The 17,685-nt window shown below is 35.4% G+C and overlaps 1 protein-coding gene across 5 annotated transcripts in view; it reads left to right on the top strand.

Annotated features, from left to right (window-relative positions):
• Positions 1 to 17,685, top strand: part of FGD4 (FYVE, RhoGEF and PH domain containing 4) — a 292,080-nt gene that overhangs the window by 195,331 nt on the left and 79,064 nt on the right. For 2 of the 5 annotated variants that reach the window (XM_074194760.1, XM_074194759.1), the window contains exons 1-2: positions 20 to 77; positions 15,744 to 15,833. The exons of 1 other annotated variant lie outside the window; for it this stretch is intronic. Coding sequence is in view for 2 of the 4 variants with exons in the window: in XM_074194756.1 (XP_074050857.1) it covers positions 15,744 to 15,833 (90 nt within the window). In the remaining 2 variants the exon portion in view is untranslated. Of the gene's footprint in view, positions 1 to 19; positions 78 to 15,743; positions 15,834 to 17,685 lie in introns of those variants that run through there. 2 more of the 5 variants (XM_074194756.1, XM_074194758.1) reach the window with 1 other exon arrangement.

Below are 17,685 nucleotides of genomic sequence, written 5' to 3'. Positions count from 1 at the left end.
TAAACTGTGCTTTCCAGAACTCAACATGATATTCCAGTGTGACAGAGTCCAGAGGGAGCAGAACTTTCTCATTCCAGGTAACTCTGCTTCTTTTTATGTAGCCTACAATCAAATTATTGCCTGTTGTTAAAGATTTAGAGATTGAAGACAAAAGATTTAAGGCCACTGAAAAGACAAAGGAATTTGAACGTTCTCTGGGAATGTTAAAACTGCTCAGGATTTTATTATAGCAAATTATTACAAATGTACAAGTTAAAACTCCTAGAAAAACAGTAACCACAGCCATGAAGCTTGGCTTAGTCTGACCGCATGGCCTGGGGGGAACCCCTTGATGCTCCACATGACCTAAGAAAGAGCATGAGAAATACCTACCCTGCCAGAGTCAAAGAAGAAGAAGAAAAAAGGGCACAAGGCTCTGTGTTTCCTGTTAAGTAACCCTTCTGTGGTAGTTGGGCATGGGGCACTTGGGGAGTGGTCTTACACCTTGGGCTAGGTATCTTCCAATGTCAAGCTATGTGCTGGTCTTTCCTGTCCTAAGGTGCTTGATCCCCAAGTTCAACATGTCATTTCCTGTCACACCAGCATCTATACCAAGATTAAGTAAAGGGGAAGATAGAGGACAAGATACAAAAAACAGTATCAAGGGGAGGCAGGTATAATCAACCGAGGGTCAGTTTATATCTCAGGAGCTGGGAACCTCCACCCATTTAACAGGATTTAACAGCATTTAAGATTACAGTTTTTGGTTCCCTGCATCACTATTAGCATTTTTTGACTGCCACATAACATTGCTAACTTAACCCTACATTCTACAAAAACCCTCTCAACTCTTTTCATATAAATTAGTAATAGTGCCTTCACTGTCCCATACTTATGCACTTAAGTGCAAGATTTTGCATCTATTGAGCTTCATCTTAAACTGACTCCCTTTCCTAGCTTGTTGGTTTCTATTTCCATCATCCAACATTTTAGTTTGTAACAAATGAAAAGAGACAATTTCTGAGTAATTAATAATCAAATTATTATAATATCAATAAAATGATGGTTGGTGATTTCTCTTGTCAAAGAAAAATCATGATGACACTGAATACTTCAAATACCTTTTGAAATGGCAATACCCCTGAAAGGTGAAAACTAACCCTGGTTGGTGAACAATTAATGAGGAGGTTCCTCCTCCTGAAAATGTAGCTTGATCATGAGATTCAGTTACTTCCAGCAATCTGGTCAGAGGACTCTAATTCCTCCCAGACCACTTTGTTTGGTTTTCTCCTTCATAAACTGGGTCACCCTAAACTCCAATGGCTTGGTACAAGGGCATGGGATCATCACTTTGGGGCAGGAATTAACCTAGTTTAGATTCCATTTGCATTGTAAACAGAAGCAAGGTCTCCTAATTGAGTAAAGTCCTGCCCAAGATCTAGGACATGTTCCCATGAATATTAAGGCAGTATCTTCTTACCTATAGGAACTGATCTCTGAATGAGAGAACCAGATAGAAAATAATTTCTCTCAAGCTATCTTTCTTATCTTTGGATCATCTTTAAATGCGATGAACATGTACTTTTATCCAAGTCCCTGATAAAAATGATCATTTACCAAAAATAATTGAGCCTTTCCATTTGTAAAAAAAAGTATTTCCTGGATGGGATGGTTTCTAGCTTTTTCTTTTTGGTGATAACTTGGAGGATGGTGATAATCTGGGATAATACTTATTCTTTTATTCATTACCCTCTCCTTTTTTTAACTTGTGAAAAAAAGCACATGTAAATACTTTGGGTTGCAGTTATTTTAACCATTGTTAACCATACTTTTCTTAAGTTAAAAATGAAATAACAAAGTTAGTTTTACAAATGATATTTTATTCTCTTACCTGGCTTACCAATAATACATAGGTAGATGGCATCCTTATACATGACTACTCTGTTACAAAATTTTGGGGGCATTTTATACAGAAAGGACAAAGAATCATAAAACTTCAGTCAGGTAACCAATGAGATTTCACATAGTGCTATATTATGATCCTCTCATAACACAATATTTTCTTCAAATTATTATTGATAAGAATCTCACTTAGCCTGGAGAGGAAATGTTTACAAATAACCATAGGATTGCTCTCTCTTCATCCAAGATGTCTTTTATCTTTTGGTTTGTTGATCCAGGTAAAGTAATTTTTTGGTGCTATCACTGAACTGACCAAGTAGTATTGACACAGGCCAAATTAACATTTAAATGTAGTAGACAGACCTTGACTTAGCAGACTGACATTTTTACACAGAGACAACCTTCAGATTTATAGCAGAAGCTAAGAGTCTAATTTTTTATCAAAAAATAGAATTAAAGAGTATCAGACTTAGATACCATATACCACATCTTGTAATTTTTAACTTTTTAGTTTAGTATTGATTTTAACTTCTTTATTATGTCTTACTATATACATGCAGGAGACTCAGAAAGGATCCCTATATCCAGTTATTTCCTCCTTTTTAAATTGTAAGCAACTTTTTTTTTATCTTTTTTGATGACCAGTGCATTCTAAATTTCCTGTTGTAAGTATCTGGAACTTCTGGTTAAGATGGTGACATGAAAGGTCCTAGTTGAACCCAGCTCCTCTGATAATGAAAATAATAATAATAATAATAATAATAATAATAATAATAATAATAATAATAATAGCTAATGTATAATATGTAGTATTTTAAGGTATGCTAAGCATGTCTTATATTTTTTTAATTTAATCCTCATGATAACTCTGTGAAATAGGCACTGCTCATTTCAAATATGAGAAAGCTAAGACTAAAAGAAGCTAAGTCATAGCCAGTAAATATCTGAACTGGATCTAAGCATTTGAACTCAGAGCTTCTCAAATGCATATTCTGATGCTATCATCTAACTGCCTAACAAACCCCTCCAAAAATTATAAAAATTGACAAATGAAGCATTGATTAGTAACACCAAGGGGAAAACCAATGAATTCCACTATCCAGTTTCAGACTGTTCCAAGAAGACAAGACCAGCAGAAATGCACCAGGACCCCTGAAAGAAGTGGCATCTGCTTTCAATGAAATTTGCTCCCTAGGAGTTATACTCAGCAATTCATTGCAGATAGCCCAAGATCAGAAATCATACATGAAACAGGACATGATGCCTCTGGCTTCCTCCTTAAGGATAGGTTGAAAGGGTTGCAACTGGAAGGCAATGCAGTGTCCTGTTGCTCCCTAATCAAATGTTAGTCAACATGGTGCATTCTGTCAGTTAAGATCTGAAAGACAGAAGATTTCTACAATATCCCTCTGAGAACAAGAATATTTAGGAAAGAAATGGAAAAGGGAACTCATAATTTTTACCTCCTCAGGCTTTAGCATCTCAAGCTTGGTATTTGCTGCTTCTGGGAAAAAAAGTGCAGGGCAACCAGATATGGATCTTCATCTGAGCTTCCAAGTCTGGAAAGATTGAATAAAAGGAGGAAAATTAAGGGCAAAAAAAATTCTCAGGTTCACCAACTGCTAAATATTTCTAAAAGGGAGAAGGAGACGAATAAATTCTAGCAATTATGGATAACTATTTGAAAACAGGGGCAGCCCTACAGACAGCATAAGTGGAAAAGCAGAGGCTACTTGTGCTGAAGCAATAGATAACCATGGCGATTAGCACCCTAAGAACAAGATAACAGATTCTACAAGCATTACAGAAATTCATGAACCTTCTTGAGCAGACAGAACAAGTCCTTGCAGTTCTTCCCTTGAATGAAAAAGCAGATATTAAAGAGATGCTTGATCCCCCTCTTCTGCCTAGTCTCTTTTTTTTTCCTAGACACTCACCCTTTCCATATACTTTATGGTAGGAAAATAGGTCAAAATGTCAGCTTTTATAGTTACTTCTGATAAGCTTACTGTTATTAATTATTTAGTAATACTGCAGTACATGCCTCTTAATATGCATTATGACCTGTTTTATTTTCTTGGACAGATCAGTCACAAGGTATTAGGTCTTTCCATAATTTGTTATAATTTTAGAATCTCTAGCTGACTTCTTTCTATTATTTAGAGAAGACCTTTACTCTTCTCCAGGATACAGCATCTCGATTACTAGGGAATTCATTTACTATTTTAGATTGCTCTTTAGGTCTTGTGGCATCTCACTGAATTTAGCTCCTGGAAAGCTCCAATACAATTTCTAATAGTTCCTGGACTAGTACTGGCTAGCTTGATATTTCAAAACTCAGCAAGTTGTAGTTTTCTCCATTCTATCCTCTGTCCCTTGACCTAACATCAGGAATGAATAGATTTAATATAGACAGAAGCAACAGCAGGGCCATGCACATATAGGTGGCAGTTAGAAGGATGGAGAGATACAGGTCCAAGATCTCTCTTTCCATCCATTTTTTCTCCCTCTGTACTAGCAATTTGGATCGATAAGATTGATTTGACTGATTAGTCCCTTTGTAGGCATACTGAGTTCTGGCCAAGTAGCCAATCAAAAGGCTTTTGTCCCACATGAATTAGCCAGACTGGAAAGCCACAGAATACTGCATGTTTGAAAGTGGAGTGCAGGAACTTATACTCCACATACTTGGAATTGAACTCACCCACCATCCAGATGAGTTCTCTGCATAAACTCCTAGGACTAGGACTTTATTAGCCATGCCTATTACAGGTGATTAAACAAAGAAGAGCTGATAGCAGTCCTTTGTTCTCAAAGGACATCACTTTGTCCTTTTTTTTTAATTGCAGAGATCATAGTCTTTTATTTAATGTGAAAACAGCTGACATTTGGCTCTTAAAATATATTTTACTTGCACTTTTTTTTAAAAAATTCAAACTTTATTGTCTATTTGTAGAAAAATATACATGACAGATTATTGCAGGTTCAGCTAATATTGCTGTCCAATAATTTGTTGATTGGTTGTTACATTTTCTTTACTAGCTCCATAGTCCAAGTTTTCTATCATTTCATAGCTAGTGCCAAAATGACATTATTATGTTGGGGTCAAGGTTTAATGTGTCTGATAGGCACAAATTGTGACTGTATGAACATTTGGACCAAAGATGTTGGCACATTTTCACATCACATTTCTTTTGACCTGCTACAATTCACCTTCTTTGATGTGGGTATGCCATACTAAGTGGTCCTGTGCCAACGGCTCCCAAATCTCATAATTGATTCCAAAATTGTTCAGAGTTACCTTGAGAATGTCCTTGCTTTGTTTCTTCTGAGCTCCATAGGAGCACTTGCCCAATATGAGTTCTCCATAAAATAGGGTAAAAATACAGGCTAAAAGTTACTTTTGACATTTGGGCCTCTTCAGAGTTATTCTTTCTTCAATAAAGTTTGCAGTTTAACTCAAGAAAGAACCTCAGTGTCCAGTACCTTATCCTGCTAGATGATCTTCAGAATCTTCCCAAGACAATTCAAATGGAAGTGATTCCTGGCATGTCATTGTTGTACTTTCTAGGTTTCACAAATATACATCAGTGAGGTCAGCACCGTGGTCTCTGTACACCTTCAGTTTGGTAAGCAGTGCACACTTGAAGCCTTCTAAACATTTGAGTTTGCTCTAGCAATGTATGCATCAAATTCATGATCTATCTGTACATTCTTGGAAAGTAAAATTGTCAAGGTAAATGAAATTTTCCATAGTGTTTAAAATTTTTCTATTTGCTATAACTGATGGTTCCACATGTGGATGATGCAGTGCTGACTTATATTTTCTTACTGTTAATTGTAAAGCCAAAATTAGCAATAGAGAATCAGTCTGTACTCTATTGGATCTCAGTCTCAGAGGTGTCATTGAGTGTCCAGTTATCCTTAAACAAAAAGAATACTTGCTGACATCAAGATTGGCTTGATGAAAATGATGAGGAAATTCTGAAGCTGCTAAATGAAAAATGAGCACTCCACAGCATTACCAGAAGGATAGATTGTTCATTAAGAAGGCAGCATTTAACTCCATCAGATGTCAAATGATTGCTGTCCTTAGCCCCAATCTTATCTTTTTCTTGAGGGAAGTTTACATGTGTTTGGGAAGACTAGTACTTTTGTTGTGAGGGCTGTTCAGCCTTTTTCTGGACTGCTTCTCACTTTTGTCTGTGACTCCAAGAAGCTATAGCATGGGGGTGGCGTAGTGGCGTAGTGGATAAAGCACTGGCCTTGGAGTCAGGAGTACCTGGGTTCAAATCCGGTGTCAGAAACTTAATAATTACCTAGCTGTGTGGGCTAGGGCAAGCCACTTGACCTCATTTGCCTTGCAAAAACCTAAAAAAAAAAGCTATAGCATGTACTGCAACTACACCCCAGCAGCAAACAGACTAAACCAGATTGAAGGTAACAGCCTCAAACCCATTGGTAAGATATACAGGATTGTCTACCCCAAGTATGTGAAGACTCCTCCTTCTGGAATGGGCAGATGTGAAGAATTTTTTACAATGGGCTGAAAGCAGGTGCTATGGAGTGCTTTGATTAGATATCAAAGATGTCAAGGTCATCCATTGCATTCCAAACTGTTGCCAGTCATTTTGACTTTTGTCTTGCTGATAGTTTGTCTGATAGGACTTAAGTGACTGGAAGAAAAAGTAAGGCTGACACTTTCCACAACTCTGCTTTATTTAAATCCAATTTCTGCGCGCGCGCACACACACACACACACACACACACACACACACAAACCACCCATACCATTTTGCCACGAAAAAGCAGCAAGTATGAATATATTGCAAGCTGTGGTCACAACCCTGCATATAAGTAGCCCCAGGGCAGAGGATCATGTTTTCACTGGACTGAAGTAATATTGAGATTTGTCAACCCATGGGTATCTGAAGCAGCCTTTTCTTACGGACTAAATTACTGATCTTCTGCATGAGGAAGGAGCTAGAAAATATACTTTAAAAATTGTCTTTTTTCACCAAACTTAACCCTGGCCTGTTCACCATGGTGGGTGGGTATCCTTCCCTGTGGTTGAAATACCAAAAAGGTACAAAAACTTTTGCAAAGATGATTCCACTCATCATCGGTAGTGAAACATGTGCACACCACTGGACAACAATTGAATAGATCTGAAGAACAGTTTTTGTTGTGAGAGAACTCAGCAGGTATCATTCTAATAGCAGCCCTGAGTGAAACAAGGCTGACAAATGGAGGCCAGCTTATTAAAGTTGAAAATGGATTCTCATTTACAAGGAAGAGATAAAGATGGTCCTAAGGACAGTGATCAAATTTGGGCCACAAGAAGATCCACATAAAAATCAGGAATTGTCACAGAGTATAGTGACATGGCAGCGATATATAGACAACAGAAGAGGCTGGATCAGGCCATATCTATCTGCTCCATCCAAGAGTAGCATGTAAGGGGATGGAATCTGATTTTGTTACAAAGACTTATTTAGGAAACAGAAGAAAATTATGAAGAGAAGGAAGTGCTATAGGTTGGAGATCTTCCTCCAGATGATAATGTGGAGTGGAACCAAAAGAACTGAATTCTTCCACAGCAAAACTTGATGAAAAATCCAAGGAGAAACTATATAATTGCATTTTACCTTATTAAGTCTTGGAGCAGGGTTAAGCAGCAAAGCCTAGAACTTAAAAGTTTCTTTTTTGAAAGGAATCAAGTAAAAAGATGGGAAGCCTGGACCTTTAACTCTGACCCTTAACCAAAGTTCAGAGGCATCAGACTCAGGGTGCATTCTGGATTCAACCATCCTTTGAAATTCTCCCTGTATACACTGTACAAGCAGAGTACAGTGTGCTGAACAAATATTCATTAACACATAATTCATAACCCAGGCCCTGGAGACTATAGATCAATTCTATCAAAGAAGGTTCTGTCATTTTTTATCCAAGACAAAGTTCCAATTCAGGAAGTAAGCCTACGAAGGTAATACTAATTTTCACAAAATATTATGAAATCAGGGATGACAAAAGTACAAACCTGGAAGCAGAGATTAACTGTACACCACCAAAACAAAGACTTGAGCAAAAACTCAGAAGAAATCACAAGATTTCCTGCCCTTCTGGAATTCCTGGAAAAAGTAAATGAAAGAGCAAGGAAAAAATAATATAAATGAAAGCTCTAAAGGAGAGCTCTAGACCTAGAATTCTTAATATAATTTTTGATCATTTTTTGCTAGCTTAGTGAAGCTTTGTTGTCTGAATTCATAAGTAGAAGAAATACTGAATTTCAGTTAGGGATTAAAGAAATTAATTTTTTTCCCAGCCTTGTTCACAAACTCACTGAACTCCGTCCATAGTCTTTGTATCCCAGGTAAAGAATATCTACTCTGGGAGGAAGAATGGGATAGGAAGTGAGAATTCTTAGAGGAAAGAACTGTATGGAGAATAACTAGCTTTGTACAAGAAGCAAGAGACCCTGCACCCAAAAAAGACTCCCTAGAAGTTTGAAACAATACGAAATGCAAGAACAAAATTAAAATATTTTTTAAAAGATCAGAAAATAAGCTATTTCATATTTGAAAAGAAAATGAAAATTGACTTTTGTAAAATGGAATAAAGATAATGTAAGAATGATCAGAGTAGTTGAAGAACTTGACATTTTCCTCCCCTAAAGTTTACTGTATTTCAAAACATCATAAGTGAAAATACTCATATGTGTGTGTATATATGTATAGAATGTGTGCTCATACTTATATAAATATATGCACACACATATGTATACATATACACATACATATGTGTACATATATGTATGTGTGTGCACATATATGTATACGTGTGAGTGTGTGTGTGTATGATGAATGAACCAGAGAGAAAAATAACAATTGAAAGAATACACTGGGAGGGGGTCTAGGTGGTGCAATGGATAGAGCACCTGCCCTGGAGTCAGAAGTACATGAGTTCAAATGTGGCCTCAGACACTTACTAATTATCTAGCTGTGTGGCCTTGGGCAAGTCACTTAACCCCATTGCCTTGCAAAAACCTAAAAAAAAAGTAGAAAGAATATACCAGTTAGTTTCTGAAATTGCCAAATGAAAACTCATTAGAATGTCATATCCAAAATCCAAAGAATAAAGAATAAAAGAATAAAATACTACAAGGAGACAGAAAGAAAAGAATTCAAGTACCAAGAAGACACAATTAGAATCATATAAGATCTGAACACTATCAGTCAAAAGGAGAGTTAGTAATACATGAGAACAAAGAAGAGCAAATAATTCATTACAGAAATATAGAAGACATGGAAAACATAAAATTAAAAAATACATTGGAGGAATTAGAAAGTACTATAAGATGATGAAGATAGCTAGTTGGCACAGTGGATAGAGTGCTGGTCCTGGAGTCAAGAAGACTCCACTTTATGAGTTAAAATCTGCTCTGTATGACTCTGGACCAGTCACTTTATCTTGTCTGCCTCAGTTTCCTCTTCTATGGTATGAACTGGAGAAGAAAATGGTAAACTACTCTAGTATCCTTGCCAAGAAAATCCCAAAATGGGGTCATTAAAAAATCAAACACAAGTGAAACAGCTGAACAACAAAGAAGATTGTTTGTTTATTTTCTGATAGATGTAGAACTGTGCCCTCTCAGAGTGCTAATGGTTTCAAGGGTCTTTGAAGGAATGAATATGACAGAATCTAGAAGTCATTTTGTACAATATTGGTGATGTTAAAATAAAAGGGAAGGAAAAAGGAATATGCAAGAGAAAATGAGAGTTCACTGGTTAAATTTGCTGACAAAGGAAGATTATACAAACATAGGGTAAAGGGAATGGACCACACAAGAACCTGGAAAATTACCTCAACAACATTATCTTCCATTACTCCTTTAAAAACATACTTAATGTGAAATTCCTTACCTTTCAAAACTTTTTTTGTTTGCAAGGTAATGGGATTAAAGGACTTATCGAAGGTCACACAGCTAGGTAATTATCAAATATCTAAGGCCAGATTTGAGCCCAGGTCTTCCTGACCCCAGGGCTGCTGCTTTATCCACTGTGCACCTAGCTATCCCTAGTATGAAATTTAAATACAAATTCTAGCTATTGGAAAAATGATTTATGGGAATTAAGGGAAGGAGTTACGTTAGCTTTAGTCAAACTTAATTGCATCTTTAGAAATTAGAGCATGGAGGTGGCTAGGTGGCTCAGTGGATAGAGCACTGGCCTTGGAGTCAGGAGTACCTGGGTACAAATCTGACCTCAGACACAGCTAGCCGTGTGACCTTGGTCAAGCCACTTAAACCCCATTGCCTTGAAAAAAAATCTAAAAAAAGAATTAGAGCATGAAGTAGTTAATAAATATAAAGAATGAAAGGGCAAGATTCTGTACTTGGACTGGACAAGAGGAAAAAAAAGATTAGTGGAATAGAAGAATTCATCAAATACAAATCATCAATGTTGACTGAACTGTTTCAACACCTTTATAAAAGAGAGATTGGGGAAAGGAAGAAATATGAAAGAGTAGAATGCCATAAAATATACAATTAGCAATTATAATTGTGAATGAGATGAGTAGGGTAGCAGAAAGGATTAGAAAGAAAGATCCAGCAATATGCTGTTATTTTCAAGTGAATGCTTCAAATAAACCCAAAAATAATAAAGGTGATAATCATAATCACAGATAATAATAAAAATCAGGACTTAAAGGAAAAGTTAACTAACTTCCAAGAGAAAACAAACAAAACAACAACAGTTGAAGATTTCAGTGTACCAACCCTCCACCCCTTATAAATAGACAAATCTAGCTAAAAACTTTCAAGAAAGAATAAAGGATATGAACAGAATTTTTAACCATGTTTGATATGATAGATCTCTGATGATTACTAAATGAGTTCAGAAGAGAGTGTGCATATTTCTCAGATGTTTATGCCACCTTTAAAAAAACTTTTATTGGGTATAAAAACTTCCCAAAGTAAGAAAGCAAAAGTATCAAATACTCCTTTTTGATCACAATGAAATAAAAGTTATGTTCAATAAAGGACCTTAGTTGAAAGGTTTAAAAATTTAGTGTACAACCTTACTCCTAAAGAATTCCTAGATCAAAGGAAAAAAAATGGAAAATTTCACCAAGGAAAATAAGAAGAATTATCTAGCATACCAGATATGTTTGGGATTCAACCATAGCAGTACTGAGAGGAAATAATGTGTAATTTCAAAATACTTCCAAAACACTTTGAGAAACAAAGGAAGGAAATGGTTCAGTGAACTGATTACCTAATTTAAATAGAAAACCAGCAAATGAAGATACCTGTATTGACACCAAAAATAGAAATCCTAAAAATCACATGAGAGATTCAAAAATTGGAACGAAAAAATTAATATTAAAAAACTAGAAGGCAAACACTTTGGAGAAAAAATTAAAATTAAGTTTCATTCTTTAAAAGAGCAAGGAATAAGCAAATTCCCACTATTGATAGTAAAATCACAGTTAGTGAAAAAATAAGAAAGGTTATTAGACATTATTTTGTCTCATTATGGCAAAAAAAAATTTAAATGGATGAATATAAACAAAAGAAAATACCAAAATAAACATATAAGAAAGCGGAAATCTAAATAATTAAACCTCAGAAAAAGAAATTAAAGAGCTATAAAAATAAGCCTTCAAGAGGGATGGGGGGGTGGCTAGGTGGCGTAGTGGATAAAGCACCGGCCCTGGAGTCAGGAGTACCTGGGTTCAAATCTGGCCCCAGACACTTAATAATTACCTAGCTGTGTGGCCTTGGACAAGCCACTTAACCCCATTTGCCTTGCAAAAAAAGAAAAAAACCTTTAAAAAAAAGAGGGATGAGGGAAAGCAGGGACAAAATGAATTTAGTCATGAGTTCTCTCAGACATTAAAGTATATTCAGTTTAGATACTAAATGAACTCTTTGCAAAAATAGGAAAAGCATGGATCCTACCACATTTCCCATTTTATGAATATAGTTTTTGATGCTGAATCAAAGAAGATACCAATCAATAAAAGAAAACTATAAACCATTAATTCCAATGTACATAAATGCAAAAATATGACTATTAGTAAAGAAATTTTAGCAGTATACCAGAAAAAATATGATCAGTAGCATTACCCTGTCTGAATGACTCTTTAGGATTATAGTAGGAACTCAGGGTTCAGGGAATATTGGGGAAAATGTAATAGGTCATATTAACAAAAGCAATGAAAAAGAACAGAATGATCTTGAGCAGACAAAGTTATAAGGTTGTCTGGCACTCCATTAAGCCTGAGGGAAAGAGGCTAGAACTATTTCTTTCCCTCTGAAGTCACTTTAAGTACAGACAGGCACTGAAATGTAAATTGCCCAAGCTAAGAAAACTTTGAGGTTGAGCCCCAAGGGAAAGCACAAAGGAGGTGTCAAAAAGTGAAAATAGGGGTATGGGAAAAAGACTGAAATTACCTAAGATCTCAGAAGAAGAAAACTCATTTAAAGATATTGAATGTAAGCAGATAAATCAACTAAGAAGATATTAGTGAAAGGAATAAAGATTCCAGATCAGTTTAACAAGTTCAGACATCTGTGGATAAATATTTCAACATTTAATAGGGTAAAAAAAAACCCTGTTGATAACTAAAAAGAAAACAGAACCACAAAAAAGATCATTTTGATGTCGTTAAAAAGAGAAATAAGATTTGTGAAAGCAAAACTTAGAATGTTCACAGTACAAATAATTGGCAGAATATAAGATTTGACTCCTTGGTGACAAGTCTCACCAAAGAAAGAATATTTGATCAGGAATGCAAGTGTGCAGAAATGAAGGACAATTAGAAGATGTAAATGACTGAGAATTTTTGTGTCAGCTTTCTTTATAGAAACGTGGATGAGATATACAAAGATGCAGAACCTTGTGAGGTCTTAAAAGGATAGAGGAGAAGGGCATTGCAGATTAGAGAAACTATATGATCAAAAGTTTGGCAAATTAGGGGAACCAAAAACACATGGGTTTGTATAGAATAGAGTGAATAAATGTCTATTGAATTTAGTTTTTATAAAGGAGTAATGGAAGATAATGTTGGTGAGGTAAATAAAAGTTTATCGATTTGAACCTGGAATACCAAGCTAAGAATTTTGAATTTTGTTTGGTTGGGAGTAGGCAATTGGGTAGTGTGATATGTGCAAAGCATTGATTAGGAATATAATTCTGTGGGCAGTGTGATCAAGAGATAAGAGATTGAAGAATAGAAAATAAATCAAGAGTTATTTCATTTTGTTCCTGTAATTTTATATTTGTATTTGTAATTTTATTTTCAATCTTTGTTCTTTTTATATTGAGATGTTTGTATTTGATAATTGTTAAATTCATAATGAAAAGAGGAAATGACTGTTGCAACATCTCAAGCATGAAACAATGAAGGCTTAGCTTAAGGTGATGGCATTAAGAAGATAGTTCAGATTTTAGAAATATTGTTAAGTAAGAATTACCTCTACTTAGTGACTAATTAGACGGAGGAGAGGAAAGGGGAAGTCCAAAAATACTGTGAAGTTTCAAGTCTGGGTGACTGAGAAAATGATGGGAGCAATAGCAAAAACTTTGAATTCTCTAGGAAAAATTGGCTTATTAGTTTCAGGGTAAAGAATATAACTTTGGTTTTAGAACTAATAGAATTTAGATATATACTACCAGCAATATATGTAGGACTGAAGCTCAGGAAGAGATTAGATATATCTGTGACTATGGACTTATTTGTATATAGATATGCTATAGCTATAATGTATTTTTATATATGTATTTTAAATAAAATATAGATATACTATATAGTATAGATCTATTATAATGTACTATTAAATTTGCAAAGAACTTTATGTTACCTCATATGGTTCTCATGACAACCATGTTGGATTGGTACTATTTTTTATTTCATTTTATCTCATGAAACTGAGGCACAGAATTATATCCCTAATCAGTGCTTTGCTCATATCATTACTCAGTTACCTTAGGTGACTCCTTACTCTCAACCAAACAAAATTCAAAATTCTTAGCCTGGTATTCAAGGCTCTCATCAATAGAACCTCAGCAACTTTCCTTTCCATTACTCTTTTATATGAACTAAATTCAATAGATATTTATTATACTCTATTTATAGACTCATCTGTGTTTGGTTCCTGAAATTTGCTAAACTTTTGATCATATAGTTTCTCTAGTCTACAATGCCCTTTCTCCCTACTTTCTACTTTTAACTAATTTGGCTATGGTTGCACTACTTTATAAGCTACAAGATGTGAGTATCTGAGGCAAGATTTGAATTGCTCTTCATAACCTTTCCTATTTTCTTACAATTGACTCATCTCTGTGTACTCTAAGACCAGTGACCCTTGCTATTACTTTCATTTCTGTACCTTTTAAACTTACTTTCTCATATGTCTGTTCTACCTCCTCATCTCTACTTCTTTCAAAACTTAGCTGAGACCTCACTTTCTGTAGGAGAACTTATAGATTCCAAATTCAATATTCTTTTCTCTGGGCCACCTATCTATGAGATGGGATTGTTCTCTGCAACTCAGTTGATGTAGGCAGAAGGCTCAGAATGCTATCACAAAATATTAATGAGTGTTATACTGTATGGAAACGATTCAATACTCTGATACATTTCTGATTTAAGAAAACAAGCCAATTTAGTGGGCTGAGAAAACAAATTGACTGAATATTTGGGAATCTAAAATATTTAAAGCCCTGGGTAACTTAAGATTCTCTACAATGAAAGCTTCTTATCTGGGAGACTGCTGAAGTGGGTTGTGAAGGAATTTTTCCTGCCCTCCCTTCTAATGAGTCAAATAATTATAAAGGGGAGAGCTCCTGAAACAAGGATCAGAGATACATTCCCTTTAGAGGGAATACATGCACAAGTTAAAACATCCGAGAAAAAAATAGCTTTAAGTTCCATGACCACTGACAATATGGCTAAGAAGAGGGACAGATCCCAAAAATTCATCATAAAGAAAGATCTCCAGGCCTTGCAGTATAAGGAATTGTGAGTTGCCTTCACTAAATATGAATTCCACTGTGTCTCACTTTCTCACTGTAATTGAATTCTTGTTTAAATGCTTTCCTCTCATGGGTACTTGTAAATATATGAGAGCATTTCCTCCTTGTAAGACATTTTGTAACTACTATTCTTTTTTTTGCTAAGAGCTAATGATCTTAATGGGGCTCATTGAGACCAAAGTGTTTTGAGAGCAAACACAACTTCACCTCTAGGACCTGAGGTAAAAGCTACCTTTCAAGGTCCCAACTACAAACTCATATGTGAGTTAAGGAAGTAATCTGAAAGGGGAATTATATACATATATACGTACACATAAGTATATGTGCACATACATATGTATAAATATGTATATACACCTGCATACATTCACCCACGCCCCTTCATCATTGAGGGGATAGTTTAAGTTAGAGGGTTGGAAGAGTTCTGCAAGGCAGAATACAGAATTGGGGGAAGTTGAGACTTCAAATACTCATTTAAGAAATCAGGAGATAGAATTTCTTTTGTCACAGTGGTGACATCAAAAATAAGAATCCAAACATGCCATTGAAACTAAGGAAGGAAAAAAAAAAACCAAGGAAGGGGGAAGGAGGCTAAACTCAATTTTATCTACTACTGGAAAAATCAAGTAAGATTAATTGAATTTGACAAATATGTCATCTCTATATTTGACTTTTGTCAGATTTCTGATCAAATTTGATAGGTAACTAAGAAATAACTAACTGTTTTTCTGGGATAGACAGTTTTCTTGATTATTCATTGAGAAAACAAATGAGTGTTTAAGCCTATATAAATATTTTCCTTACTGATCTATTTTTTAGGAGACAGATGAACAGAAACTTCACAAAATTGCCACTGAACTCTTGCTTACAGAAAAAGCCTATGTTAATCGACTTGACCTTTTAGACAAGGTAATATATTCCTTTTAGGAAAAATTTATTTTTATGTTATTTATAGTATGTTATTTGTAAAATTTAGAATATTAAGCTTTTTTTCAGAAAAAGAATAAAGTTCCCAACTTTTTAGTTATTAGCAATTGCCTCAAGTGAATGTTTAATATTGTCTGACTTTTTGTATGTGGACTCACTAGGTTTAACTATTTCTCCTTGACAAACAGAAATATTCAGCTCTTTTAGCTATTTATAGTATAGCAAACAACATTGTAAACTATTTGCTTCAGTTCCTTCACCCAATCTATGGTAGTAGTACGGGAACCAAAACTTCAACTAAAAAACATAACTTTAGTAGAACCATTTCAAAGAAAAAAGGTCGGATCAGAGTAGTATAAAAGATCAAAACTGTATGCCTATGTATGCAAACATACATCTAAGAACCAATACTCACTAAGATCTCCAGGAGGCTGAAGGAAGCAACTGCCAGGTTGAAACAAAAAGCTGCTGAAGCCCAAGGAAATAATCTTTAAGAGGCTAAATAAAAAGGCCTCCATCTGGTTACATAGTGAGAAGGTAAGGATGTCAACAGACCCATAGGCACATAAAGATCATGTATGCAACATTCACTGCTAGATTAATAATTTATTTGTTTGACAGTTAACACTCTTCATTGCCATTCCCCTTCCTACCTTTCCTCTCATCTCATATTTTACTCTAATCTGTATACTCTAATGTTATAAATGAATGAAAAGAAAAACCTGCTAGAATAAGAGAAAATTGTACATTTTATTCACAAATCTTGCAAGATACACCTTACAAGGTATGGGTACTTCACCTAGGGGTGAAGCATGAATTAGTCTTCAAAGTCAGGTAATTTATGGTCTTCAGAAACTCTTTCCCCTCCCTCTTGGATGTTCATAGGCTCTCAGAGTTTGAGTTACAATCTAAAAGGTCCACCCATTCCATGATATGCCCCTAATTTGTTCCCCCCCACACACACATCATACGAAGCATGATATGCAAAAGTACCTCAATCATCACAGGGGGTGTGTGGGTTAATATTCAATTAACTAATTGTGGAAACTCAGTAGCATTAGGTCAAGATCTCTAGGTCACTCTTGATCGGTTGAGAACCAGTTTGGGGTTTGGTATCGCTGGAATGGGATTAGGAAAACTCTTCCAGTCTTGTGATTGGCTGGGCCATTCCCCAGTTGTAATGGATTCTCTAAAGTCTCTCCTCCACACCCTGTGAAGACCAACACCTTACATTTCTCACATATAAGATCTGATGATACTTGCTATTCCTCCCATCTCTGTACCTTCTTACTGGCCTTGTTTTGATATCCCTGACTTCTTTCAAAATGTAGTTTAGACCTCACCTTCAGTATGAGGCCTTCCTGGTCCTTTTTCCCAGGTCCCAATCACTTGAGCCTTCCTTTCTAAAGTTATTTTCCATCTGCTCTTCAGCTTGTAGATACCTATTAATTTTTGTTTTCCTCCCCATTATTATGTAAGCTTCTTGAGAACTGTTTTTGCATTTTTGTTCTTCTTTGTATCCTCATCTTTAGTACCCTGCCTATCACTTACTAACCATTTAATGAATGCTTGTTGCTTGATTGGATTTTTCCCAGTACATTATTTTAATCCTCTGAAATAGTACACACTTGAAAGAAGCAACCTGAAAGAAGTATTATATTATCTTTTCAAGAAGAAAATTAGGGAAAGCCCATATTCTCTCCCATTGGCAAAGATTGGCAGGGAATCCAAGTCAAGGGATGGGTTGCTGGCGTCTTGAAAATTATATTGTCATAATAAAACAAACCTTGGGAGTTACTTGTAGAGAAAAGAGAGAATTAAAAGGTTCAATAGG

This window comes from Macrotis lagotis, chromosome 7 (genome assembly GCF_037893015.1).
Source record: "Macrotis lagotis isolate mMagLag1 chromosome 7, bilby.v1.9.chrom.fasta, whole genome shotgun sequence".
NCBI classification, from domain to species: Eukaryota; Metazoa; Chordata; class Mammalia; order Peramelemorphia; family Peramelidae; genus Macrotis; species Macrotis lagotis.
Note: the sequence above shows the minus strand (reverse complement) of the source record. Positions and strands in the feature narration are given on the sequence as shown.